The 27,014-nt window shown below is 44.2% G+C and overlaps 1 protein-coding gene across 21 annotated transcripts in view; it reads right to left on the bottom strand.

Moving 5' to 3' along the window:
- The window catches only part of DMD (dystrophin), a 2,761,517-nt gene that overhangs the window by 60,566 nt on the left and 2,673,937 nt on the right, over positions 1-27,014 (bottom strand). For all 21 annotated transcript variants that reach the window (XM_075590265.1, XM_075590266.1, XM_075590270.1 and 18 more), the window contains 4 exons: positions 26,114-26,315; positions 24,776-24,861; positions 17,311-17,468; positions 1,969-2,135 (listed from right to left, as the gene is read on the bottom strand). In XM_075590265.1, the coding sequence (XP_075446380.1) occupies positions 1,969-2,135; positions 17,311-17,468; positions 24,776-24,861; positions 26,114-26,315 (613 nt within the window). The remainder of the gene's footprint in view (positions 1-1,968; positions 2,136-17,310; positions 17,469-24,775; positions 24,862-26,113; positions 26,316-27,014) is intronic.

The following is a 27,014-nucleotide window of genomic DNA, read 5'->3' as shown; positions in this document are numbered from 1 at the left end:
AACCAAAATTAGACTTGATTAACTGGTATGAGAGAGAGTCGAGAAGATAAATAGATTTCAAATAAGGAAGAAGCATGATGTAAACTGGTAAAAAAAATAAAGGGATAGACAGCACTCATAACAATGCTAGAGAATAGATGCACAGTGCCAAGGGAACAAGGAGGACCCTAAGTCCTCCAAAGTACTATCAAGGAACAAAGGGGGAGGGGGGTTCCAGCACTCACTGACTATCAAAAAATGCCAAACGGAAAATGTAATCATAGAAGTTCAAGATATAACAATGGGATAAAGTCCTACATGTGAGCAGTAAAATAGCACAGAAAATGACCCCAAGTACAAAGCTGCAGGGGAAAAAAACACAGGGGAAGGGAAAAAGACAAGGAAAAGCACAAGGGGGACGTGGGGGGGGGGGGGAGGATTGGGAGAGAGGGAAATCAGGGGGACAACATTCCCTTCCTCAGGCCCGTTCCCTAAGGTCCAATTAGACCAAAGGTACTTCCCTATACCCTGTGTCCCCAACACACAACACAGACCCCAATTGGAGTAACTAGTTATACTGATATCATAGCAAACAAGCAAATACTGAATGCATAAAGTCCAGATACAACAAGAAGATGTATACTGCACTTGATATGGGCAAATCCACTGTCCCCAGAAAGTTCCTCTCCTCTCTCCCTCCTGCTGCTCAGAGTGGGGTTGCTTTACAGCACTTTCTGAGGACAGTGACGGTGGATTCACCCATATCAAGTGCAGTATACATCCTCTTATTGCATCTGGACTTTGTGCATTGAGCATTTGCTTGTTTGCTGTGATATCAGTATAACTAGTTACTCCAATTTGGGTCTGTATAGTGTGTTGGGGACGCAGGGTATAGGGAAGTACCTGTGGTCTGATGGGACCTTAGGGAACAGGCCTGAGGAAGGAGTTGTTACCCTGAAATGTAGCCTCCCCTAATTTCCCTCTACTCCCACCCCTTCCCCTCCTCCCCCTTGTGATTTTCCTCATCTTTCTCCCTTCCTCTGTTTTTTTCCCCTGCACCTTTGTACTTAGGGTCATTTTCTGTGATATTTTACTGCTCACATGTAGGACATTGTCCCATTGTTATATCTTGAGCTTCTATGATTAATTTTTCCATTTGGCATATTCCTACGTTTGGTATTTTTTGATAGTCAGTGAGTGCTGCCCCCCCCCCCCCTTTTGTTCCATGATGTAAACTGGTATTCCTTAGAGATACCAGAGAGCGTTCAAAGGTTACTAATGGTATTAACGCATTAGAATAGTTATTGATGGTATTGCTGCAGTGGTCACATTTAGATAAGTGCATATGAAGGCAGTTGTACAGAATCCATGCACTATGACCCTGGCACTTACTGGGAGCAAATGAACAGTCTACACGGAGCACTCTCCTGGAGTCTTGTCTCTTAACTCAATTAATGAGCAACATCTAAATCCTGAGCCACTCACACAGAGAATAAGTGCAAAATTACAATTTTCACATGTATCCTAGATGTGACAAACTAGAGGCTCATTAATCAGAATAAAAAATAGCAATATCCTTGTTCTTCTAAATCATTGGCTATTAACTTATTTAATTGACTGAAGACCTGCTTTTCCTACCAGTAGGCCTAGTCATTTTTTCCTCAATGTCCAGAATCCTGTTAGTATTTGTATATTGTACAAGCTGTAAAAATCTGCCGAGCAATTAGAAATGTTATACTTGTACATACATGAATAGTTCGTCTCAAAACACCACTGATAAATTATCCCAACTCCTATCTCCACGGAAGCACATCCAGAACAGATTCTAGAAATATTTCCAATGAATGTCCCCTTCATTTATAGATGTATGGAGCATTGGTTAGTCAACCACAAATCTCGGTCCTCTCCCGAAGGGGACACTTGGAAAAACAGGGATATAAGAACACACAATTCATCAGTGGACAATAACAATATCTGGTTTGCACTTACCTGAATCCAATTATTGGACATTCCTTACAGATGTTGCACTTGGCTTGGTGTTTGGCAGTTTCAGCAGCAGCTACTCTATGAAGCACCGGTAGCCAAACCATGGACTGTGGTTCCAACCTCATCCAGTCCAAAAAGAGAGCCGCCTCAATTTCTGGCTTATTGTTAGCCTGTAGGTGCCAAACACAACATGTAAGCAACAACACGAGTGAAATGAATAAAATCGTGTTAACTACAGTATCAAAACAATGAACAAAATCAAACAAACATTGAGTAAACATGAAATGGAATAGTCATACAATATTTTAAAAGTGTGTAATAAAAGGTGACACTTGTATTACAAGTAGAAGAGAGGCGGTCATATTAATGAGCAACACAATTATAGAATGCAGAAAGACATGTGCGAATGGCTCAGTGTTGTGTGTTCAGTGATGGATACAGAGAGACAGGCAGTCAAATGATAAATCTCCTTGTATAATAGGGGATGCACGGAAAAAGAGCCCTTTTCTAATGTGTTAATGTGAAAGCAATAAAACAAATGCTAAAAAGACAATTGAGAAAAGAATGTTTGACCAGTGTCTCCTCCTAAGAAACCAATAATTGGGTCACGATGTAGACCCAGGATTCCAAACAATGGCCTGAAGGAGCAGTGTGTGGTCAATGGTAATGTCATTCACTTTGAAGCAGGTAAACTTGGTTTGAATCGCATTGTAAGCTCTTGTTGTGTGACCTTGGGCACAGAAGTGCTACAACATTCTTGCACAGGTTTTTTGAAACAAACTATGTTGTGTCCTATCAGCAAACCTCAAGTTATTAGATTTAAAGTACTTCCTTAATTTTGAGAAATATAGTAATAGCACAAATGCATTGTTTCTAAAGAAGATGCTTAGCACTTCAGTAATCAGAAATATACACAATTTGGGTAGATATAAAATGAAATATATTTGATTGTAATGTCTAAAAAATTAACTTACATTTGCATTTTCTCTAATTCACTGAAAGAATGAATAGGCCTGCTAATTTAATTGAATATATTATCTTTGAATAGACAAAATGGAAATAAATCAATAAGGAACAAAATACATATATAAATAAAATATATATATATAAGCCATAATACCATATACATCGCAGAAATAGGGAACTAGTCGATTAGAAGGATGTTTATCTACAAGGACTACAATTCCTCAAGAATCAATATTCCAGTACATTAATGGAGTAGCTGCTTAATATGCATTTTTTTAATAGGCAAAGATGCATTCTATATTGAATGGTGCACTGCATGTTGCAACTGGAATTAGAATGAGCCGTTAAAAGCATCAGGCTGTCTTTTGTTAATCAGCATAAATTAGGAAGACAGAAAAAGTCACACTGAGAAAGCCACGATTCAGTAAAACCATATATCAGATTTATTTGGTAGCGTATAATCAATGTTAATTTGTTAATTGTCATAAAGGTGGATGGCTGTAGTACCCTATCTATACAGTTTGTACAGGACAATAGCTGTGCTTAGTTGAGATTAGTTGTGTTAAAATGTATCAAAGGGTCTGGAATTTTTTGAAGATTTAATGTCACGTGGTAGAAATGTGGTCAAGGTCAGACTTGGTTGTTTTGTGGATCGCTCCCTTAGCTGCCATTACAATTTCTTAGATGCCCTCCAAATCTAGCAAAGGGCACAGAGGATTTCACAGAATAGAATAAAGAAAATCATTGCTGATCTCCAGCAGGTTAACATGAAAAATTATTTGCTACCCGCCGAGCCTGCTGCACATTGCTCCCCCAACTCCAGATCCACCCCCCATCCCTCGCCAAGGGGTGTCTATGCTCTTTGAACTGTGTGTCCCCTGTCTCAGGTTAGTTTGCAACACAAAACCAGAGTAGTTCAAGGACTCCCTCCACCCATGCAAATTATCAAATAAATATTTTTCTGCTTTTAATCTTTACTGAAATTATTATTTTCTGTTTCAACCACAGATCAGTATATTTGCACTTTTGATGGGAACGAGGCTCCTAAATATGGGCTCTAACAAATGTTCTTAGAAATGTCTTAGCGAAGGTCACAGCTACTATAGAATCAATAGAGCATTCTGTATTATTTAGTGTGTTTTCTATATGATATTTGTTGCTGCTCAGAGTTGAGATCAAAATGTTCAAGCTACAGTATAAACACATTGTCAACAATCTAAAAAGGTTAAAATGATACAAAGTGTGTTTAACCGTTTTATGCCCCAGTGCTTACACGTTATGTTGCTAGGTGAGACAGCACCTTTACACTGTTTTTCAGTTTATGTTTCTCCAAACAGATTTAAATAAAAATAAAATTAAGCTCCACTAAACTGTACTAATTTCACCATTATGTCTAAAAATGTGTAATTTGCTTAGTATTTAATGTAATTTACGCTTTCAGTGCTGTATAAAGACCAGATATCCAACCTCCGCAGTTCACCCAATGAGGGCGAAGCAGCCGCATGAGGTCATGGCCACGCCCCCGCAAAACCCCTACCACGCCCCCTCCCGTTGCAATCTCCTCTCCCTGGAAGACCGCAGATCGCGGTTAGCACTGTGCACGCGACGCCACCCCCCCCTCCCCGCCAGGCACGCGTAGCAACAGTGCTGACTGGGACCGCAGCCTGACTCCCGTGCCGCTGCTCCCCTAGGACCTTTGCGACCGCCATGGTTCGCCTAATGGACGAAACAGGCTGGGGTACGTCATAGCAAAAACTGATTTTCTATGGGGTGAAATCAGCCTGATCTAAACACTTCCGTTTTCTGTATCCAGGGACGAGCTGCGTCACGTGAACAGCACATGAGCGATTACATGACGTGGAAGCGTCACTCTGGCGCTGCCAGATCCCCAACACTGAAAAAAGGTTAAAGCAGCAATACTCTCCCTCCCCTCTATGTTGTAGCTTATCTGAACCGTGGGATCCATCTGAGTTGACCCACTGGATCCCAAGTGACTAGACTTGATTTTTTTTTGGTCGTTTCTTTGAGAAAATGACAAGAAAGTACAAACATGGTCACCAACAGAAAGCTTTAAGTGCTTTCTATTGGCCTTCAGGAGGCAAGGCTGACCCTGCAGTCATTTTATACGGTAGATAAAACTCTTCGCTTGGGAACAAGGGGGTTCCCCGAACGTTGAGGGGGTTGGGATCTCGGATCAGCTCCAAGCTTTTAATATAAAAAAACAACGTGAAAAATTCGAGCAGAGTAGATTGCTGCTATAACCAGCAATGTCGAGAAAGAGAGAAACCACCCGCTCAGTCGAAAGAAATGTGTCTGACGTAAGGAAGGGGTGCACTGGGGTTGGGTAACACAATTAGAGAACAAAAATGGGGGTCACTGCATCAGACGCAGTGATTCCCCTATAACCCCTTTTCCTGGTGCACTCTCCTTGGTCAATAAAGATCAAACTGACATTAGGACAATCTAACTAGTTTAATAGTTCATCGTTCTAGCACAAGAACCTAAAAACAACCCTTTGTAATTGATTTTTGTGAAGTTAATTCTTGAACATACTTTATTATATATAAACGATAAAAAAGGAAGGGATATGTCTACAAATACATGACAGAGACCCTGTACATACATAAAACATAAATACAGGTTTAGTTGTTGCCCTGATAATGTGTATAAGAGTCCAGTGACATTTAGTTTGTAAAATTAACTCTTATGGAGTTGTAATCTCCCTATATCTATATCAGTGTGCTAATTGTGGGGCATTGTCTTTCACATCCTACACAAATATCTAATGCAAATGTCTCTTATGCAAGAAACACATACTTGCAAACAAATAACGTTTAAAGGTCTCATATAATGTTGGACTCTTTTAGGTGATTGACATAATTACACTGAAAAAAGGTTCTTAATATTCCTCTGTTTAGTAACAGTAAATCAATTCTCTAGGTGTTCCGTGGCCTAAATAGATTGTACTACAATTCATGTGTTACTATAGCAACATGTATTAGTAATACTCCCCTCGATGCTTCCTTATAATTACTGATAGTAATAATGATGCAAGCACTACTCCACTTTTATATTCAAAGAGGAAGACTCCCAATTTAACATGTCTTCCACTATAATAGGTGGGCAAGACTAATTGGTATGGATGATTGCTTGCTTTTTAAGGCAGCGGTGCGCAAACTGGGGGGCGCACCCCCGAGATTGTCCGCGGGGGACGTGGGGTTTACAGAGGCTCCGCGCGCTTCCCGAAGGCACTTAAATTAAGTGCCAGGGAAACGGCGAAGGCCGCTAAAACTGCACTTACCTTGGCTCCGGAGACGCGTCGCCATTGTAACGTGACGTCATGACACTGGAGCCGAGGTAAGGGGGCGGGGGGGGGGGGGGGGGGGAGTGCGGAGAGAGGGGAACAGCCGGCAGGGGGCGCAGGGAAAATAAAAAAAGATTACACTCCCCTGTCTTAAGGCATAAGACATTGCAGGGTTGCTAGCTTATGAACACATTTGATTACTTCTTAAGGCATAATTCACTGCAGGGCAGTGTACAAATTATTACCAACTTTTTTGTTTTGCATAGGTTCCGAGGTGTAACTGGATCCCTACATAGGTAAGTATATAACTTCCTCCTATTCAGATGTTCGCCGATGTATCATGCGTCCAACCTGAGCTACTAGGGAAGCAAAATATCAAATGTTTTGCCAGAGTATACAAACGGCTGGTCTGACCAGTGAGTTGTTCCCCTAACACGCAATAAATGGTTGCTAGACCCGCTCCCAGCTTGTTTCGGCTGGATCTGAGCAGGAGGGTAGATAGCGTGAAAAAATACATGATACCCGCATATACCGGAGCTCTAATGGGGAATTTATCAGAGCGCCTTAATGTAAATAAAGCTGTCTAACCATTTCCCCGCTGGTCTCTAGCATTTCTAAAAGGCAGAGGCAAACCTTTATCTGACAGAGCTGTGATCGGAGATTCCCTGTCTCACAGCTGGTGTCATTGGAGCGGCTTACAGCGTGACGTCATCGCGTCTCCCTATTACAAGCAAACGTCACACAATCTATCCAAAATAAAAGCAAATCTCTGCTTGGGTGAATCAATGTCTACCTTCCCGAAGAGCAATGCGGAATAGGGAATCTGTAAAACAGACAATGCCACTGCAGATTGGTAACCTTAACGTAATTGTTTCTTACACAGAGCAGAGGTTTGCTTTCAGCCCTTCATTTCCCCGCGGGCAAGCACCCAGCTGAAGAACTCTCCAGCCTGCGTGTGCTTTTGAAAGCCGGTCACTTCCGTTTGTTCTGCCGCACACACAGGGTGCAGAAAGGGAAATGGAAGCAGTGCTAAAGCCGCTTTCCTGACATTTCCAGCGCAGCTTTGCAAACATTGGGGGGGGGGGGGGGGGGGGAAAGGGGGGTTGTCAGAAGGGAGCATTACTGTCAGTGGACCACACAATATGCCGAATAAACAAACAGGAGCTTTTTCATTCATCTGCCATACACAATACGGCAAACCAGCCTGTCCTGGATTGTCCTAGATTCCCCAAAGGAAAAGAAAAAGACTGGCTATTTCCCCCTTTCATTATTTATCCTTATAAGCAGTGTTCGACAAACCTATACATTTGCTCTCCCCGGGCGAGTGGATTTAACCCCCGGGCGAGTAAATATTGGCCCAAGCAGCACACATTTGGTACTAGGTGGCGAGTAGATTTTTTTGTGTGGCGAGTAGATTTTTTGGTGATTTGTCAACCACTGCTTATAAGCATTTTCTTTCCCTTCAACATGTATGTTTTGACTGTTTGCCCCCGAACCCCCATCATAACGTATTCTTTAGTCAGAAATAATTTTTCCTATGAAATGTTTCATTCATTTAAAGAGCTACATAAAACTAGCAGCGCTATACAAGAACATACTATTATTATTATTTAGTTAGTTAAAGAAAATAAGCTGCAGGATAAGACAAACGTTGAAAATAAATAATATATATAAGAATCATAATCTGATGTCTCAAAATTGAAGGGAGCTTAAAATATCAATTACATAATTTAAGTCAATAGTAACCAACGCATGTTTTTGTTGATGTAGAAGCAGTTGTGCCCTTTTATGCAGGAGCAGAGTAACAATTTTCCAGCACTGGTTACTGTTTACAAATAAGTACTTTATTCATGTCTTCCACAGGTGAAGCGTATATTTGCTAAAGGCATGTGTAACTGCTAGTTTTACTTTGACTTGATAATAAGAGACTTGGTATCCCTGCTGGGGACTCGCAGGGCCGCCGTCAGCCGGGGGAGTGATAACTCCCTTCTCAACTGGTGGCCCCAGTGGTGAGAAGTTCTGGGCCCAGGGAAAGTGGTCAGCAGCCCTGTCGACAAAGCGTGAGGTCTGTACTGAAAAACACCTGTGCTTCGAACCACTGCAATCAAAACGCTTCTTTCTTATGTCACAAAAAAACTGAGCAACGCGTCAGAGCAATCACTGTCTACGTCTACATTGATAATAAAGAATATCACTTGTGAGCCCATTCACACGTCTTAGACAGGTCTGCACCCCTGCCTTTCAACCATTATCACCTCGCATACAGTGCTCCCACTGCAGCAAGGGATTCTGGGAAATGACATGCAAACGAGCACACAACATAGACCCCCACTAAATGTACAAATACTTAGCACTAAGGATTTACTGGAGAATCACATTTACTTGGTAAAACACAATTAACAAAACAGCAATGACTCAAAGATGGATTTGGCAAAATCATCAGTTTAGACGTTGCTGGCATTGCCTGACACACAGGCCCACCGACAGTTTGGGGGGGAGGAGGGGGGAGCGCAAGGACATCTGTTCCAGGCCTGGCAGTGGAGGGAGCCAAACCTGTAGGTTTGGCCTTGCCGGTAGTCAAGCCGACTTCCATTTTTCCGCTGCCTCAGAGGGCCCTCCTCCGACGCTCGGTAGGGGGGACAGGACGGAAGAGAGGGTGTGAGAGAGAGAGAGGATGTGAGAGAGGGTGAGAGAGAGAGAGAGAGAGGGTGTGTGTGTGTGAGAGAGAAAGAGAGAGAGAGAGTGTGAGAGAGAGAGGGTGTGTGAGAGAGAGAGAGATGGGGTGGTGACAGAGAGAGGGGTGGTGTAAGGGGGGAGTGAGAGATTGAGGGGTGAGAGGGGGTGAGAGAGAGAGAGAAATGGGTTGAGAGAGAGAGAGAGAGAGAGAGAGAGAGAGAGAGAGGAGGGTGAGAGAGATAGAGAGGGTGAGAGAGAGAGAGAAAGAGAGAGAGATGGGGTGGTGACAGAGAGAGGGGTGGTGTGAGGGGGGGAGTGAGAGAGGGGGGGAGTGAGAGAGAGGGGGGTGAGAGAGGGGGGGTGAGAGAGAGGGGGTGAGAGAGAGGGGGGGTGAGAGAGAGGGGGGTGAGAGAGAGGGGGGGTGAGAGAGGGGCTGTGAGAGAGAGGGGCTGTGAGAGAGAGAGGGGGGGTGAGAGAGGGAGAGAGAGAGGGGGGTTGAGAGAGAGAGAGAGAAAGAGAGAGGGGGTGAGAGAGAGAGGGGGTGAGAGAGAGAGGGGGGGGTGAGAGAGAGGGGGGGTGAGAGAGAGGGGGTGTGAGAGAGAGGGGCTGTGAGAGAGGGGGGCTGTGAGAGAGGGGGGCTGTGAGAGAGAGAAGCTGTGAGAGAGAGAGAGGGGGTGTGCTCACAGGCTCGCCGACAGCAGTGGGAGTGACACTCCCCCCCCCCCCCCCCTCAACCGGTGGCCCAGGTGGTGAGAAGTTCTGGGCCCAGGGAAAGCGGTCAGCAACCCTGTCGACACAGCAAGAGGTCTGTACTGAAAAAAGACCTGTGCTTTGAATCACTGCAATTGCTAATATTTCCTCCAAAAGTAAATTGCCATGTTTTAGCAAGCTGCAATGAAGCAATCGATGAGCACACCAGCTCTCCATCCACATGAGCAATTGTTAACTGTTTGGGGGGGAGGGGTTGTCAATGTGCCAATTTACAAATGGGAACAAATGTCATTTCAAGTAAAGCCACCATCCTCTTCAGAAAGAGGAGCGCACAATATCTGAAAAATCCTGCTACAATATATATAGGTAACATTGTGGGTTTCATCAGTGACATTTGAAACAATGATTCTTCTGCACCACTTTTTAGAAAGACCTGGTATTGGTACCACAGCCTCATCCAACTAGAGTGCAGTGAGAATGCCGGTAAACCGGCAGTGACGTGACGGGAGAATCGAGCAGTGAATCGGGCAGACGGGGTGAGAATTGGGACACAAGAGTTCGCTTTTCCTATGTGCCTGGTACATGTTTTATTGATGTAAGCATACACCCTTTGGGTTTTTTTTTTTTTTTAGCAATTAAAGTGTCTAATTTTTGTACGGTACACACTATGTCTGGCTTTCCATTCTCCCATATATATGGCTGATACCTTGGCAATCTGAGAGAATCAAAGTATCCCCAGGAACCCTGAGAGATAAAGAGAAAGAGAACCTGCACGAATTTCCATACTACCCACATCAGTTTGGGTTACATGCTCGTATACTTATGAAAGGATGTGAGTTCTGAATTTATAGAGATCGACTGATTTTGAAGTGTTTTCTACAGAGACTGTGTTGCACTATTGTATCATTTTCTCATTCCCCATATTCATCATTGAACAAGTTGTGCTCCCCTTTCCAGAAGTTCCAAAAATCACCCAACTAAAGCCAGTGGATTATTTATTGCTACTGTATACTGTATATCAAGTATATTAACAGCCAAGCTACTTCATGGTGGTCTAGAGTATAAGTTAAGTCCTAGACAGGGAAGCACTGTGCACAGAGTCAATTCAGAAGGAAAAGAAGTTGGAACATATTCCCCTCATGGGAAATTGAAACCGTTTGGTGTTGCTCACTAATAAAAACACTGTATCAATAAAGCCTGAGGAAAGGCATGTAATAAACAGGGATAGCTGCCCTCTAGTGGCGATGAAGTGATGTTCGTTGCGAAATGAGCATTTAAAAATAATAATTGGGTAAGGTTTTTGGGAAATTTTGTTGTGATGTACCAATGTAAATAAAGTGCACACACAAGTTTGTTTTGACATATTGATACATTTTTTGTTTGCATTTGTGTCAAATGTGAGAACAGGTTTCCTACATTTGATGCATATGCAAAATTTATGCCACGTTCGACTTGCAGATTTATTTGCCGAAAATACAAGATAGAAAGTGACGGATAGAGACTCAGAGTTTGCTACATCTCAATACAATCGGTGTGCATCGTGTAACTCCCCAAATCACATGCTGATGCGCTCATGGCCAAATCTTGGCCAAGACCTTGATACATTGACACAGACGAGATGAAAATGACAATTTGCATTACTTTTGCATTAATCCACCCCCCTCACCCCCCCATTTTTAAATTTATTGCCGGTTACGTGGCTGATGATTTTATCCATTAATTTGCAACTTTCACACACATCTCTTGTGTAACAATTGGGCTACAGCAGTGTTACCTACATTTCCAACTACTAAAAGCCCGTTTAACACTTGCTTGTTGCTTAGTGGTCTTAATATACCAAAAGGAATACTGTATTCAACACACAAGGCCGCGCGTATAATGCCCGCGACAGGCGACATCACCGCTAGCGAAAGTTATATTTCGCTTTGTGGCGGCGGCGGCGGCGCGGGCGTACTGGCATTTGATTGGTTCAGGGGCTATTACATGAGGCAACAGCCCTTCAAAAATCAAATATTGCCAGCTACCAAAATTCGCAACTCGACGTCGCATTGTCGCCGTCGCGCTTACTTTAAGCGCACGCGGCGGCAATGCATTTGTTTTTGGGCGACATCGCGTCGCTGTCACTATACGCGCAGCCTAAGAATATAAATATGATTCCAGCTAAAGAAAGGGCAGAATGTTAAAAATAAGGAAAATGTTAGAAACTCACACTGTTAATGGGGCAACGCTTGAATTAATGACAGCAATATGTTGACTGGGTTGGAACTAGGTGATTGATGCCTTTAGAGCTATACTAGAATCTGTATTTTAAAGCAGCAATATCAGCTGCTCGTTTATTTTTTTTCAACCAGGAGGTTCCCCCCGGGGCTGAACTGCTTTATTATTAGCTCTGGGGACCCTCTTGTTACTGAGACACTTCCCAATGAAGTTACCGGTGTCTCTGCTCCTCCAGGGGAAACAAAACGGCCTTGAACGTGCAGCGAGCCAATAGGAAGTTGCAATGTCACCCACTGCTGCTTCCTATTACAGAGCCATTTAAATGCACAGCAAAAACTAGGAAGGAACTGCATTGGTAAGTATTTCCGGGACCGGGAGGACCCCAGAGGTGAAAATAGCGCAGTTCAGCTCCAGGGTCCCCGATTCCAATCCTGTAAGAAATAAATACTTCAAAAACATAATTTTCGGCAGGATTGCCGCTTCAACCTGTAAAATGCTGGCACTTCCGGGTCATGTACTCAGGCCCTGGATGCTGGGACGTGAATGCTCCAACTTCAGTTTCAATCAGGCTGGCCGGTCTATCAGAGCAGTCAGAGCAGTCAGCCTCATCACCCCATAGAAAATGAGCAGCTGCCCATGACTGTTAGGGCCGCCAGATGAGCATGTGTTGCAAACATCAAATGTAGCAGGCAAGGTGTTACAAGTTGAAGCGCTTTGGTTTTACTGGAAATATATTATTGCAAACGTGATTTGAAGCCGCCATCATGTTAACGAGAAAAAAAACCCGCCATGTTAACATTTATTTTTAGTTATGATGCAATCCAACGTGATAACAGTCTGCATTTATTTTGGTTTTTGTGGGGTGTAGAAAATGGCTATTACTTTTGACAGGAAAATGGGTTGCCTGCATATTGATTTACGGTCTATCATACAGCTGGTAAGAAGAAAAACGCACAATTATTTTATATTCAATAACTTCCCGATACCGATTTCCCACAAAGCTCTGGGAGGTATTGTATTGCTGCTTTAACAGTGATGTAAAAAGAAAATGCAAAACAACGTATTGTGCACCAGGGCAAATCTTCAATTAATTCCCACAGCATTCATTGCATTGCTTCACAATATCATAAGCAGGAAAGCAGGCGAACAATGTCCTAAGGACCATGGATTATTAGCTACGAAGTTCTAGGCTACTAGTCATCTCCGTGTAAATTAGAGATAGAAATCCGGACTCCGGTACAGAGAAACAAAGCCGCTTTTCTTTCAAATCTCATTTTAAGAAATACATTTCCAGTCCAGCGATGTATTTATTCAATAAGGCAACTCTGGCTCCAACTGCTGATTTGTATTTCGCTTCTGCGGCTTTATAAGAAAAGCACTTAAAAATATATATATATATATGCAAGTAAACATTTACACTGAGTGGCAACATCTGATGGGGAGAAGGGTTTAGGATGAAACAATGTTGTTATTACTATTATTACTCCTCACCCAATTACACTTGAGTAAACCGAGGTACCGCGAGATAAAATGGCTTGCCCTAGGTCACTGGTAAAAATTGAGTCTGCATTATATTCCCAAGAAGATAGAAATTTGTTTCATAGCATATTGTAGACACAACACTGGCGTTCCTTCAGCTGCGGCCTGTGCTTCCAGCATCAGTGTGAGCTATGAAAATATTCTGCATTCTCAAGTACACTGGAGGGGTGTGTGCCAATAGGAGCTCTAACTGTGCTTCTAGACTCGCTTACATTACAGGATTTATTCTTAGTAGGTTAAAGGGAAACAATAACACATCAGCTGATGTAAGAGACAGGTAAGCGTCGCTTCGCCCATTTAGGCCGCGTCCAGGGTGCATGCTGAGCGCAATTAAACACATTACAGCGATGTGTTGGCCCAGTGTGCGCATACGTGCCCATGAGCGCTCCACGCTCAGCTGCTTGCAGAGACAAATATATTTGAATTTGTAGCGCGATAGCCGTGTCACGTGAGCGGTTCGCCCAATGAGGCCCTCCGCGCGGGCAACTACACATTTCGACTGGACAGTAATCACCCCTGCTAATTCAGCACCCGACATCATGGCGCTTGAGTGAGAGCGCGCTCGCTCTCACCCTGGACGAAGCCTAAGGCAGCGGCCCCGCTGCCGCTGAGCTCGCTCATGCTTGGAGAGCGGTGATGTCACCAGCTCTCCAAGCATGAGCGATCGCTGTCCTGCAACAGTTTTAGAGCAGGAGCGGGGGCGTGGCTATTAGGGGAGGGGGTGTGTCATTGGCTGTGTGTTTCTGTGTATCTCTCTCTCTCTCTCTCCCCCGTCCCCCCTACGCGCTCTCCCCGCCCCCCTACACACACTCTCCCCCCCCTGCACTCTCCCCTGCCCCCCCCCCAGCGCTCCCTCTCCCGGCCCCCCTCTCTCTCCCGGCCACCCCACCCCCTTGCTTTCTCTCCCCTCTCTCCCCGTTCTCTTCTCTCTCCCTTCTCCCCCTCCCTCTCTCTCTCTTCTCCCCCCTCTCCCCTCCTCTCTCCCTTCTCCCCCACCACACCACTCCGTTTGCCCCCCCACCACACAGCAGCACTCCGTTTGCCCCCCATCCCCACCACACAGCAGCACTCCGTTCGCCCCCCCACCACACAGCAGCACTCCATTTGCCCCTCCCCTCTCAGTCCGTTTGCCCCCCTCCCCTCTCAGTCCGTTTGCCCCCCCCCTCGCCTCTCAGACCGTTTGCCCCCCCTCCGTCCTTTTGCCCCCCCTCCCCTCTCAGTCCATTTGCCCCCCCTCCTCTCTCTGTCCGTTTCCCCCCCTCTCCTCAGTCCGTTTCCCCCCCCTCCCCTCTGTCCGTTTGCCCCCCACTCCCCTCTGTCCGTTTGCCCCCCACTCCCTTCTGTCCGTTTGCCCCCCACTCCCCTCTGTCCGTTTACCCCCACTCCCCTCTGTCCGTTTGCCCCCCACTCCCCTCTGTCCGTTTGCCCTCCCATCCCTCTCAGTCCGTTTGCCCACCCCCTCCCGTCAGTCCGTTTGCCCCCCCTCCCATCTCAGTCCGTTTGATCCCCCTCACTCCATTTGCCCCGCCCCTCTGTCCGTTTCCCCCCCACTCCCCTCTCAGTCCGTTTGCCCCCCCTCCCCCCTCTCAGTCCGTTTGCCACCCCTCCCCCCTCAGTCCGTTTGCCCCCTCTCCCCTCTCAGTCCGTTTGCCTCTCCCACTCCCCTCTCAGTACGTTTGCCCCCTCACAGTCCGTTTGCCCCCCCTCCTTTCCACTTCTCTGCTGAATTCAGTGTTGTGTGTGTGTGTGTGTGACAGCAGGACAGTAAAACACGCCCTCTCACTTCCCATTTGTCACAGCAGGGTCATGTGACCCTGCTCTCAGCACGAAAGTATCTCTCCCTCGTCTCCCCAAGCACAACGCTTGGGAGAGCATGTGTGCACGCGCATGAGCGCGCGAGCACAGCGGGAGAGGGGATGTGCCGATCCACATTGAAGAAGGTAAGCGCGCCAAGCGCATAGCGAGCTCAGCGCCAGCGGGGACTCGGCCTTAGATGGACAATTTTGTCATATACTGTACACTGTCCAATCGAAGATACCACAGAATATGTGAAACCAAAAGCTACCACACAATCTCCAGTGTGAGTTTACTTGAGGTTTATAGTTCCCATATTTTTGAAGTCTTTAGCTTTTTTTGGCCTCACTCCACCTTGGGCCGGTATATTGGAATTGCTCTACAGTGAAAGCGCTCAGCCACACAACGAGCTTCTCTGCCGTTTTATTTTTTAACATTTGCTCAATAGCGTAAATCATGTAGCTTCTGTAAGACAGGAGCCTGAAAGCCTAACTTCAAACAAATCTCACACAATATTGTTACACTGCAGGATAAAATCTGAGAGAGCAACAACGGTGCAGAGTGGAGATGCATTTTTGGCTAGAATGCATAGAGAGGCTGAAACAGCAGCGAGGTCAAAGCAGCAGCAGCGAGACTAAGGCTGCGCTTATAGTGCCCGGCAACGTGACGTCGCGCCAAAACAAACACATTGAATCCGTCGCATGCGCTTATCGTAAGCGCAACGGCGGGACGGAGCGACCAAAAATGTTGAAGTCAGTAGAATTTTATTTTGGAAGAGACAGTCGCCACATGTGACTGTCTCTACACCAATCACAGAGCGTCTATTGCCCTCTGCCCTCCCCCTTTGTGACGTCACTGGCCTTGTCGCCAGCGACGTCGCCCAAAACTCAAGTTCAACTTTCGCCAGTGGCGACGGCATCGGTCGTGTCGCCGGCACTATAAACACGGCCTAAAGCAGCAGCAGCAGCGAGGTCATAGAAGCAGCAGAAGCAGCAGCGAGGTCATAGCAGCAGCAAGGCCGACTTTAGTATAAATATGGGACCCTTTCATTGCTCAATAACCACAAGGCACCGCAGACCTTTAATTTTGTTTATGTTTTTTTAGGAGGAAAGGTATCAGAGGTTACACAAATATTTTTTTCATTGTTCGTTTGCTGCACCTATTTACATTCACTACATCTGCAAATGCCCCATATTGTGAGGGAGAGAGTCCCCAAAGGCATCGCACACCAATATCTTGCTCCAAAGAGCTACAAGAATAATTTACATCCATGTAAGTCAGCGGTGCGCAAAGTGGGGGGGGCGGGGGAAATTAAGTGCCACGGAAAACCGCGTGAGGCCTCTGCAGCTTCACTTACCTGATCTTCGGCGATGCGTCGCCATGGTAACCGGTGTCAAATTACGCCGCGAGCCGAGGAGGAGAGGGGGCGCGAGGCAGAAGGTAAGGAGGCGGGGCGGGGGGCGCAAGTTAAAAACTTTGCGCATTTCTGATGTAAGTGACCTGTTTAAATTTTGCCTTGAACGCCCCAGGAATCTTATAACTTAAAATGTTTCTTTTGAAATGGAAACATACATTGACAGAATACATTGAATTGCCTGAAATTAATGAGATATATTTTATAAACTCTAAACAAATATTGTATGAGCACAAGCTTCAAAATGAGTGACATTTCATTTGTACGCCTTTCTCAGTCCGAAAATACATCTTTATGCCTTTTCGTCTCATTTTGTACAATGCTGCTTAAACATGTTTTTTAAACTGAATGCAAATTTACATTTTACTTATGAACAAGATCATTGGCACAAAAGAAACTTGACATACACTTCCTTCATCAGTTCGGTATACTGCATTAGATATGCTATATTTATAATAAAACAAACACACTGCTACATCCTTGTTATATTTAAGGAGCTTAGGTAGCTGGAAACCCTGTTGTTCCCGAGCTACCCCTGTTATGAAGCAAAAAATAAATAAATAAAATTCCTCCCAGAATCCTGTGCCAAGAAAGATTAGTGACCTGTAATGAGAAATTCTAGGAAACAATCCCCAGGAAGAATATAAAGTCAATTTATTTCCTGTAACCAATTTAAAACGCTGAACGCAAAAAGGAGTCATGGGAAAAAAATGTAAGCACTTACAAACTGAAAACAGCTCCGAACACTGGGTTCTATGTTACTGCCGCCAAAGGAGGCCACTTCTCCCAGCTGCCGTGGGATCTGAATGGCGTCATGTAGGAGGAGGCCGAGCCTCCGCTGGTCACAGAATCCACTAGAACTTGCCACCTGCTTGAATAGATCTATAAGAAAAGTTGACATAGTTAGGAATAATAACCAGTGCATAGAAGCCTGGTTTTTAAGCATACAAGTGTAATATCATTAAGGGGGCCCGGTGTAAGAACTAGTCTCCACTGTAATGTTTTGTGGAGGGTAAATGCCCGCTCTGCACAGATTAATTTAAAGTAATTTTACTTATATTGTTGCATTATTTTACCGCCCTCTTATTTCAGATCAGATCGCGGCACTAATGCATGAAAACCCCCACTCAATCTATCTAGTGCGGGTATTGTCAAACATATTCCTATCCTGGGCCACTGTAATGCCAGGATTTACCTATTTACTTTGCAGGTTGTTTATTTATGTTTATGGATTGGGGGGTGGGGGGGAGGATCCTTTAGAAATCAACATGGCCGCCCGGTCACTACATGGGTGAGGCAGCTGAAAACCACATCATCACTACGACCAGAATACTGCTGCTTTCTATTGGTGGATCCCAGTGGCCACATTTCTGACATCTTGTGGTAACATTTTTAACTTGTGTTTTAGGAAGATTAAAATAATATTTATGCTGAAAAAATAGAAAAAGTAGGTTCTTTTGCGGGTCCGCAGCTCTGCCTGTCTGTGAGGGGGGGGGGGGGGAGGAGAGACTCAGGCAGAGCCGCCGCGGGTCCGCAGCTCTGCCTGTCTGTGAGGGGGGGGGGGGGGGGGAGGAGAGTCTCAGGCAGAGCCGCCGCGGGTCCGCAGCTCTGCCTGTCTGTGAGGGGGGGGGGGGGGGGAGGAGAGTCTCAGGCAGAGCCACCGCGGGTCCGCAGCTCTGCCTGTCTGTGAGGGGGGGGGGGGGGGAGGAGAGTCTCAGGCAGAGCCGCCGCGGGTCCGCAGCTCTGCCTGTCTGTGGGGGGGGGGGGGGGGGGGGGAGTCAGGAGAGAGGGGGCAGGACACAGAAAGAGAGACACACATACAGTGACAGACACACACACATACATATATACACACACACACACACACACACACACACACACACACTGACTGACACACATACACACACACACTGACTGACACACATACACACACACTGACTGACACACATGCACACACACTGACACACACACACACACACACTGACTGACACATACACACACACACTGACTGTGAATAGGTTAGGGGGATGTGTGAGGTGCAGGGGGGCTGCGCATACGTCACACGCACGTACACGGTCACACACACACGCACATGGTCACGCACAGTCACACGCACACACACACAGTCACACGCACACACACACAGTCAGTCGCGCACACAGTCCATCGCGCACACAGTCAGTCGCGCACACAGTCAGTCGCGAACACAGTCAGTCGCGCACACAGTCCGTCGCGCACACAGTCAGTCGTGCACACAGTCAGTCGCGCGCACACGCACTGTCACGTGCACCGTGCACTGTCACGCGCACACGCACTGTCACGCGCACAGTCACACAGTAACACGCACAGTCACACGCACAGTCACACAGTCACCGCACAGTCACACGCACAGTCACACAGTCACACGCACACACACACACACACACACGAGGAATTCACGCTTAGTGCAAATACAAGGGATGTGTACGCATGTTCTAAGTCAAATTTATTTGCGTTTTGTCAATGAAATTGTATTTTGATTTTTAATTAAAACATCACCAATACAAATACAATTTCTGTGACAAAAGTCAAAGAAGTTTCACTTACTATGCGCGTGCACAGCACACACAGCTTTTTTTATTTTTAATAGCAAGGATATATTATTATGTTGGTCCAACAAAACATTCTCCAGTCTGCACATATATTTTTCTTTTTCCTGGGACAAATATGGCTATAATCATTTGGTAGTAACGCAATTACAGTAAGCAAAAGGTGAAATTAGTTTGAAAGATTGAGTTTCGTGCACACAAGGGCACTACTAATCCGCTTGGACAACTTTTACTGTAAGCAGTCATATAGGCAACATTGTTATTGCTTGGCACATTTGTAAAAGAAGCTGAAATCAAACTGTTGCTACAGATTTTGACTTCCATTGCCGAATCTGTACACAACTAACGTGTGTTACTTATTTAACTGTGTTTGGTGCTGGCACAGGAAATTCACATTTTCCAGGTGATGGATTTATCAAAGTAAACCCTCTTGAAATTGAATTTAAGCCCTATTTTTTTTTTTTTTACGGCTGATGTCTTGCAGTCTTCAATGGCACTGAGGGGATTTATAGCCCCTTCAACATATTTAGGTTTCTCAAGTCATTGAGAAACCTGAATAAGTTATTTGGTCTTTACTAAATAAGTTGTTAGTCCAAACGTTATTTGGAGTGAGTTTCACTTATTTCAAGCATTAGTGACCACACAGATTCTCACTTTTTGAAGTGACAATTATCCTTTGTTATAGTTATTTTAATTGTAGTCCAAACCCCACAGCAGTTGGGTGTGTTGGGCATCTTTGCATATTGAGATAATGCAGGCTGGGAAATGCCAGGCATGTCTACTGATCAATAAATATCTATTCATAAAAAAGCAGCTCTTTAGAATGTGTAGTGTATTGAAAGGTTTTTATATTAGACCATTATAAACATGAATATCTGAAAATTAAATTGCTATAGTGCATTTCCACTTAACAGAAAAGCTAATTATATGTCACACTGAGACGCATTTTGAAACATTGTAAAATGTCCTAACAAGCAGAATTTTATTATACCATTCATTGTGGAAATCAAACTTGAGTACATTGAATCATGTTGTCAAGAGCTGCCACCCAATTCTGTTACTAAATGGAGTGGTTTGTGTCATTTACATGTGCATGTAATAATACATATTATGCTGAGAACCTATGATTTTAATCTTAATAGCCGAAAAGGCATTTAAAAATGGTACAGTTGAGGTCCATCTGTCGTCCCAAAAATAAAGGAAATCATTTGAAGTGCTCCTTAAGGATTTAAAAAATAAAGAAGGAAATGGGCTTTATAGCCTTCAGTGGTCTGTAACATTAGTCAAGTCTGGTGGAACCCCGGTGTGTAGGGGTTTCTTCTCTGTCCCCCTCCTGTGCCCTACTTGTGAAGCAGGGCCCAACACGGGGGCGGAGAAGGCCCACCCAGGCAGCGATTTCAGAAGTTGGGCCCATGTTAAAGCTGCAGTTCAAGCTGTCGTTAAAAAATATATATCATTCAATATGTGCATCAATACAATCTACACACTGACAAGTGATAAGTGATAAGCTAAGTTGCTGATCAATCTGTTCTCCTGCAATCGGTTGCTGAAATTCGGCTGCATCTTGGGTAATCTGCTGCACTGACAGCCAAAGTTCTGTGAGGAAGATCATGTGACCAGGCAGGCACTAGATTCAATTGGTTCACTGCTAGGGAGGGCAGGGCTCAAAAAGGTGATATTGTTTCAGAAGGGGAAGAGGATGTGACTTTGTATATGGTTGCTATAGGAACAAAAATGCTTCTTACATTAGAATACGTACGGAACTGATTTATTTAAATAAAAAAAAACACATGTAGGATATTTCTTGAACTGCAGCTTTAAGATCGCCTGTATTGTATGTCTTTATTTATATAGCGCCATTAATGTACATAGCGCTTCACAGTAGTAATACATGTGGTAATCAAATCAATAACATATAATATAAATAACAGATCATGGGAATAAGTGCTTTAGACATAAAAGTAACATTAAGGAAGAGGAGTCCCTGCCCCGAGGAGCTTACAGTCTAATTGGTAGGTAGGGAGAACGTACAGAGACAGTAGGAGGGAGTTCTGGTAAGTGCGTCTGCAGGGGGCCAAGCTATATGTATCATGTGTTCAGAATATCCACAGTGCTACTCATATGCTTCTTTAAGCAAGTGTGTCTTAAGGTGGGTCTTAAAGGTGGATAGAGAGGGTGCTACAAAGGGGGTAGAAAGAAGACATCCTTGAGAAGAACGCAAGAGTCTGGATGGTGCATAACGAGAGATTAGGGCTGAGATGTAAGGAGGGGCAGAAGAGTGTAAAGCTTTAAAAGTGAGGGGAAGAATGGATTGTGAGATGCGGGATTTGATCGGAAGCCAGGAGAGGGATTTCATGAGGGGAGATGCTGAGACAGATCTAGGAAAGAGTAGAATGATTCTGGCAGCAGCGTTGACTGGGTAGACTTCCTCTCCGGGTAAGGCCCTGGGGGGGTGGGAGGAGGAAGCGAGAGGGGGCACTGTAGAAATGCTTTAACGCTATTCCGGAAGGCACGGGCAGGATAGACCCCTGACAATCGGGCCCTGGGGCAGCTGAAGTGGCTGCACCTAAGGTACATCAGCCACCGACGTAAGCCAATTACAGAACACGGCGGTGACATTAGGCCCGGGCATGACCAATCATGGGACAGACCTGGTGCCCTCCTCCTGGCTGTACTTAATGGCAGGTACCGCCCAAATTCAGCAGTGCCTTTCCCCACTTGAGGAAGGCTGATTTTGGGCCTTCTTCAGTCCTCTTTCCTCCGGGGGAGAGGGAGTGTGAACCATACCTCTGCCAGGGAGGCAGGAAAGAGCTAGGACGGCTGCGGGTGCCCTTGGCCTGTAGTGACGGTCCAGGGACCATCCTTCAGTGGTAGCCGAGAGTTACTGCATCGAGCAGAAGCCTGCTTGTTACTGTGCTGTACAGAAAAGATAATAAATCGTTCCTGTTATACCTCCTGTCTGGTGCATGACCTTACTGGGGGGAGAGGTAATATTTTTACCATGGGAGATCACCTTCAGTTCCTGGAGCCTACGGCAGATGGAGGCGCTGCACTGATAGAGAGATTTGTAGGGTGTGAACCCCAGAAGCCTAGTCCTGTGTCCCCACTACCATTGGTGGACAACTCAGCCTTCCTGTTACCAGCAGGTCTCATGCACCACACTATCTGTAATGGCCACATCTCCCACCGGGTATGGGAAACACCATTACATGTATAGCATTGTTGTGGAAGGAATAAGGATGAGCAAGTTCTCGGGTTCAAAATCTGAACTTTCAAAAGTTCATTCGGATTCGAGTTGAACTTCGTAAGAAACATTTCAATCTGAGAAAAGACATGTTTTATTTAACTGGCCGAAAACATCCAACCAACTTCAGAAAATGCTTTCCCTCACCCCAATAATAAAATCAAGTACCAGCAAAACTAAACAGCAAAAACATTTTAGAACCAAGTGAATGTGTGCACCCTAATTAGGCAACTTTAATAATACAAAATAGCATCTTGTCATGTAAGGACAGTGAAGTTCCTGCTTGCATGCCTACAACATTATGAAGAATGATAAGTCCTTGATTGTTAATTCATTGCTAATCATATACAGGCATACCCCGCATTACCGTACGCAATGGGACCGGAGCATGTATGTAAAGTGAAAATGTACTTAAAGTGAAGCACTACCTTTTTCCCACTTATCGGTACATGTACTGTACTGCAATCGTCATATCTGATGTAAATAACGCATATGTAACAGGCTCTATAGTCTCCCCGCTTGCGCACAGGTTCGGTACAGGTAGGGAGCCAGTATTGCTCTTCAGGACGTGCTGACAGGCGCATGCGTGAGCTGCCGTTTGCCTATTGGGAGATATGTCCTTACTCGCGAGTGTACTTAAAGTGAGTGTACTTAAACCGGGGTATGCCTGTACACACATCTGTGACATGTATATATATTTTTGTTTTAGTGCATAGCATGATCTAGCCATACTGTCCAGTTTTTACAATTAATTTGGTTAAGCTACAAAAAAGTAATGGAAGGCAGTTTTGCAAAGCTTTGCAGCAGGTTAAATGACTTTCTTTACACTTTCCTCGGAAGTATACTAACTACAGTTCAAAACTGGGGGAAAATGTGCCCTGGTGTACAATTTTGATAAACCGTCTCACTTTTCCAGAGAACAAAAACGACAATGGAGAAGATCAAATATTACAAATAACAGGCTTATGCAAAAAAATAAATAAAGTTATTGCCCAGTTGAGTGAATCATGGAATTTTTGACGTTTTGGTAATTACCAATAAGAAAGCATGCTTGAATGAGCAAAACATTGGGTTTTGTTGTACTAAAATGTGTCATCTTGTTTATGTAGTAACATCGTTTTTTTACACAAGCGCATATAGACTGGGACAATAAGCCGCTGTTCCAGCATGTTTTGTTAAGACAATATAAATTGTTTAAAGAAATGGGTCAAAGTTTCTCACTAAGCACTATTTTTCAATAACATCTCAATGCAAACTGCATTGCAAGGGTGGCAAAGACAAACTGTTGGCCCTTCTCTGCACTGACATTTTATCACACTCCGGGGGCTATGTTTCAAGCTCCCTCCATTAACAGAAAAGCACCAGTGCAACATGATGTTATTTAGCCCCAGCATAAAATGTGAATGAACTCTATTTTCAAGTTCAACTCATTTGATTTACAGATTTGTTTACAACTGTTCTGACTGATAAAGAACAACAGAAAAATAGCAGCACGTGAGGGAGATATTAATATGTTGCATTACCATACCAGCGTATAGAAAGTGCTCTTTAAGCATTCCTATTGTTACACATAACCACTTCTTAAAGAGGCAATCCAGGGCGTTTTCTTTTTAAATACAGAATTGAAGTAGGGAGGTCTCTGGAGCTGAACCCCATTGATTTCAGCTCCAGGGACCCCCTGCTTCCAGAGATACCTACCACCCTAGTGGGTGCCGGTAGGCACTGCAGGGTTCAACTATATGGCGGCTTTTCAAAGCTTCTGGGGCCTGCGGGCCAATAGGAAGCCGTAATGTCATCAGGTGCGGCTTCCTATTGGCCCACGTGATCAGGAAGCTGAAAACTGCAGAGATACCGGCAACCCTCTCTGGAGGTAAGTATCTCTGGAAGCAGGAGGTCCCAGCAGCTGAAATTAATGGGGTTCAGATCCGGAGACCCCCTGCTTCTTTTAAACTGTTCACTGATACCAGTATGGAACCAGCTGCAGACATTGACAATAAGGGCCTTATTTGATATAGTCCAACGTGGCTTATCGCACCATTAATTGGCAGAAATCTCCCACTGAAGTCAATGTGAATTTTCAGCTGATAACATGCACATCGGACTATATTGAATTTCCCATTAAATCCCACGTGATTGAAATGAAGTTTCTAGTGCAAGAGCTTCATACATAGGGGGATATTCACCAAGCGCCATATCGGAATATCAAAGCCCAATTCGGGATTAACTGGCATTTACTTGAGTGGTTGTTAGTGCAGGCTCAAGGTGCGATGCCTCAACATCGGAGTTTAGTGAATCCTGGGCACAGCCCTCAAATTATGACAAAAAGTATACAAGGAATTGTAAAAGAAAATACATACATCTGTACTTATCTTCCAGATGTGCTTTACACAGGGATATAACGCCAGTTTTGAAAGACAGGACGCGGATTCTTCCTGTTCGACCCCTATATAGAAAGCCAAAGAAAATATTACACATCCTATCATAAAAAGCCATAAGGACTAAGGACTAAGGCCATAAGCACTATTTCCCTAATATGCATGTTCAGTGTCACTCAAGTCCTCTTGCTATTTCCAACCTTTTAGCTACAAAATCATAGCTATACAGTGTATATATACACACACACACTGTAGTGCAGACATTTTTTAACATTGTGAACACTGGCTTATACAATAGTGTTATACTTTAAAAAAAATATTTAAAAAACTAAAGATGGATATTTCCAAATAATTACTTGCCAGGTCTATATCTATATCTATATTTATTTATTTATTATTTATAAAATGCTTCTACTTATCTGGCTTTTTATAAAGAGGCATCTGCCATTTATTAAAGTTAGCCCCTGTACATGTTTTTGGGCTGCAGGGGACAGCCCCTTTAATATTAGAAATGTAATTTTAGCCGTTACATTTAGTAAATGGGTTTATGCAGAGCACCTGGATATGAGAAGGCGACATTATGGCCCACTTATCAGTTTATGAAACCACGCCATAGATATGACTTAAAGGCTTCCATTCCGTTTCTTAAACCCCTACGACTCCCTGTTCCCTATCCCATACATTCACTGTATTTGCCATCACTTCCGCGGCATGACTTTTACATGCATTTAGTACACTCCCGGGTGGAGTATTCTCACATTTTTCTACTACTCTAGTTTGAAAGCATTGTTCCACTGTGATGGTTATTTGTAGATTTGTATGGCCGACCCAGTATGACAGATTCATGTGTTTTATAACAAATAAGGCACAGCAATAAAAATTATGCAACTGCTGTGTAATTTGTTCCTAACTCACTTTCAATAAAATCTTGGCTGCAAAGATTTAGAAACCTATTCCCATGTCACAGAGGTTTAAACTGAAAAGCTGGGGGTGGCTTAATGTGGTCCTTTAGGTTTTTTTTATGCCATGTAAAAAAAATAAACACGGGCATCAAACCCTATCCAAACACTGTATTGCAATGCATTGCGACAGTAATAGTAGAGGGCATGGCCAATGATCATTTATGGTCACCACTGGGGATGGAAATGTTGTGATCGTATGTTGAGGGCCTCTAAAAGCCATTTAGCTTTATGAAATATGAACTATGACCTGCTGCCTCCAGCTATACGCCATTCATTGTGTACCAGAGCTGACATTCCATTATTCTAAACCCGGCCATAAACTCTTTTAGTACAGTGCAATCAGTACATTAGCACCCACGTGTCATAAACATTCAGCAGCCAGTTGAGGCACATATCCACGCAGAGGGGGACGTTCACCAGGTTGTTGTGCTCTTGCTCAAGTCGATCATAAATTGTGGTTAAGCAATTAATAATCTGCAGGATGTCCATAAGCTGGTCATTCTGCTTGAGGTTGTGCTGGTCCAAGGCATCGCAGGCTGCAGACAAACCCAGCAAATCCACTGCACAGGTAAAAAAACAAAAAAAAAACATAATGTATAAATATCAAAAAATTATATTATACTATATATAATATAACACACACACACACACACACACACACACACACACACACACACACACACACACACACACACACACACACACACACACACACACACAATATTATAATGAATGAATGTTTAAAAAGGGTCAGGGCTTTCTACCTGTTTGTTGGCAGCTTGTGAATATGCACTTGGCAAACGGCTGATTGACCAAAAATGTATTTTTTTTTTTTCAGTCATCATTTTTAGGAATAATACAGAAAAAAACTTGCATTTTGTTTAAAAGAAAAGTGACTGAATGGGTTTAGAAATAAGTAAATAATGAACCTCCTGAGTAAATATTCAGGTGGGCATGTCTAGCCTTGTGCATATTGACTCAGAACTCACTCTGTTCCCTCCTCCAAAAGGAACAAACGTGGAAGGACTTCATGTTCATAGAAATGGATGTCTGTAGGTAAATGCCTGGTAATCACAGTGTTTGTAGTAACTCATTCAATGCAATAGGAATTACCAGAGGACAACTTTTTCAGGCTGTTTTCTCTCTTCGTAAACCATATCCATGTTATAGCAATCCCGCTCAGTCCTCACAGGCTACTAAAAGGCCAGGTAGAGATCTCTTTAATTAACACTTAACGAATCATCCTAACCTTAATTATA

Source organism: Ascaphus truei, chromosome 3 (genome assembly GCF_040206685.1).
Source record: "Ascaphus truei isolate aAscTru1 chromosome 3, aAscTru1.hap1, whole genome shotgun sequence".
In the NCBI taxonomy this organism is placed as follows: Eukaryota; Metazoa; Chordata; class Amphibia; order Anura; family Ascaphidae; genus Ascaphus; species Ascaphus truei.
Note: the sequence above shows the minus strand (reverse complement) of the source record. Positions and strands in the feature narration are given on the sequence as shown.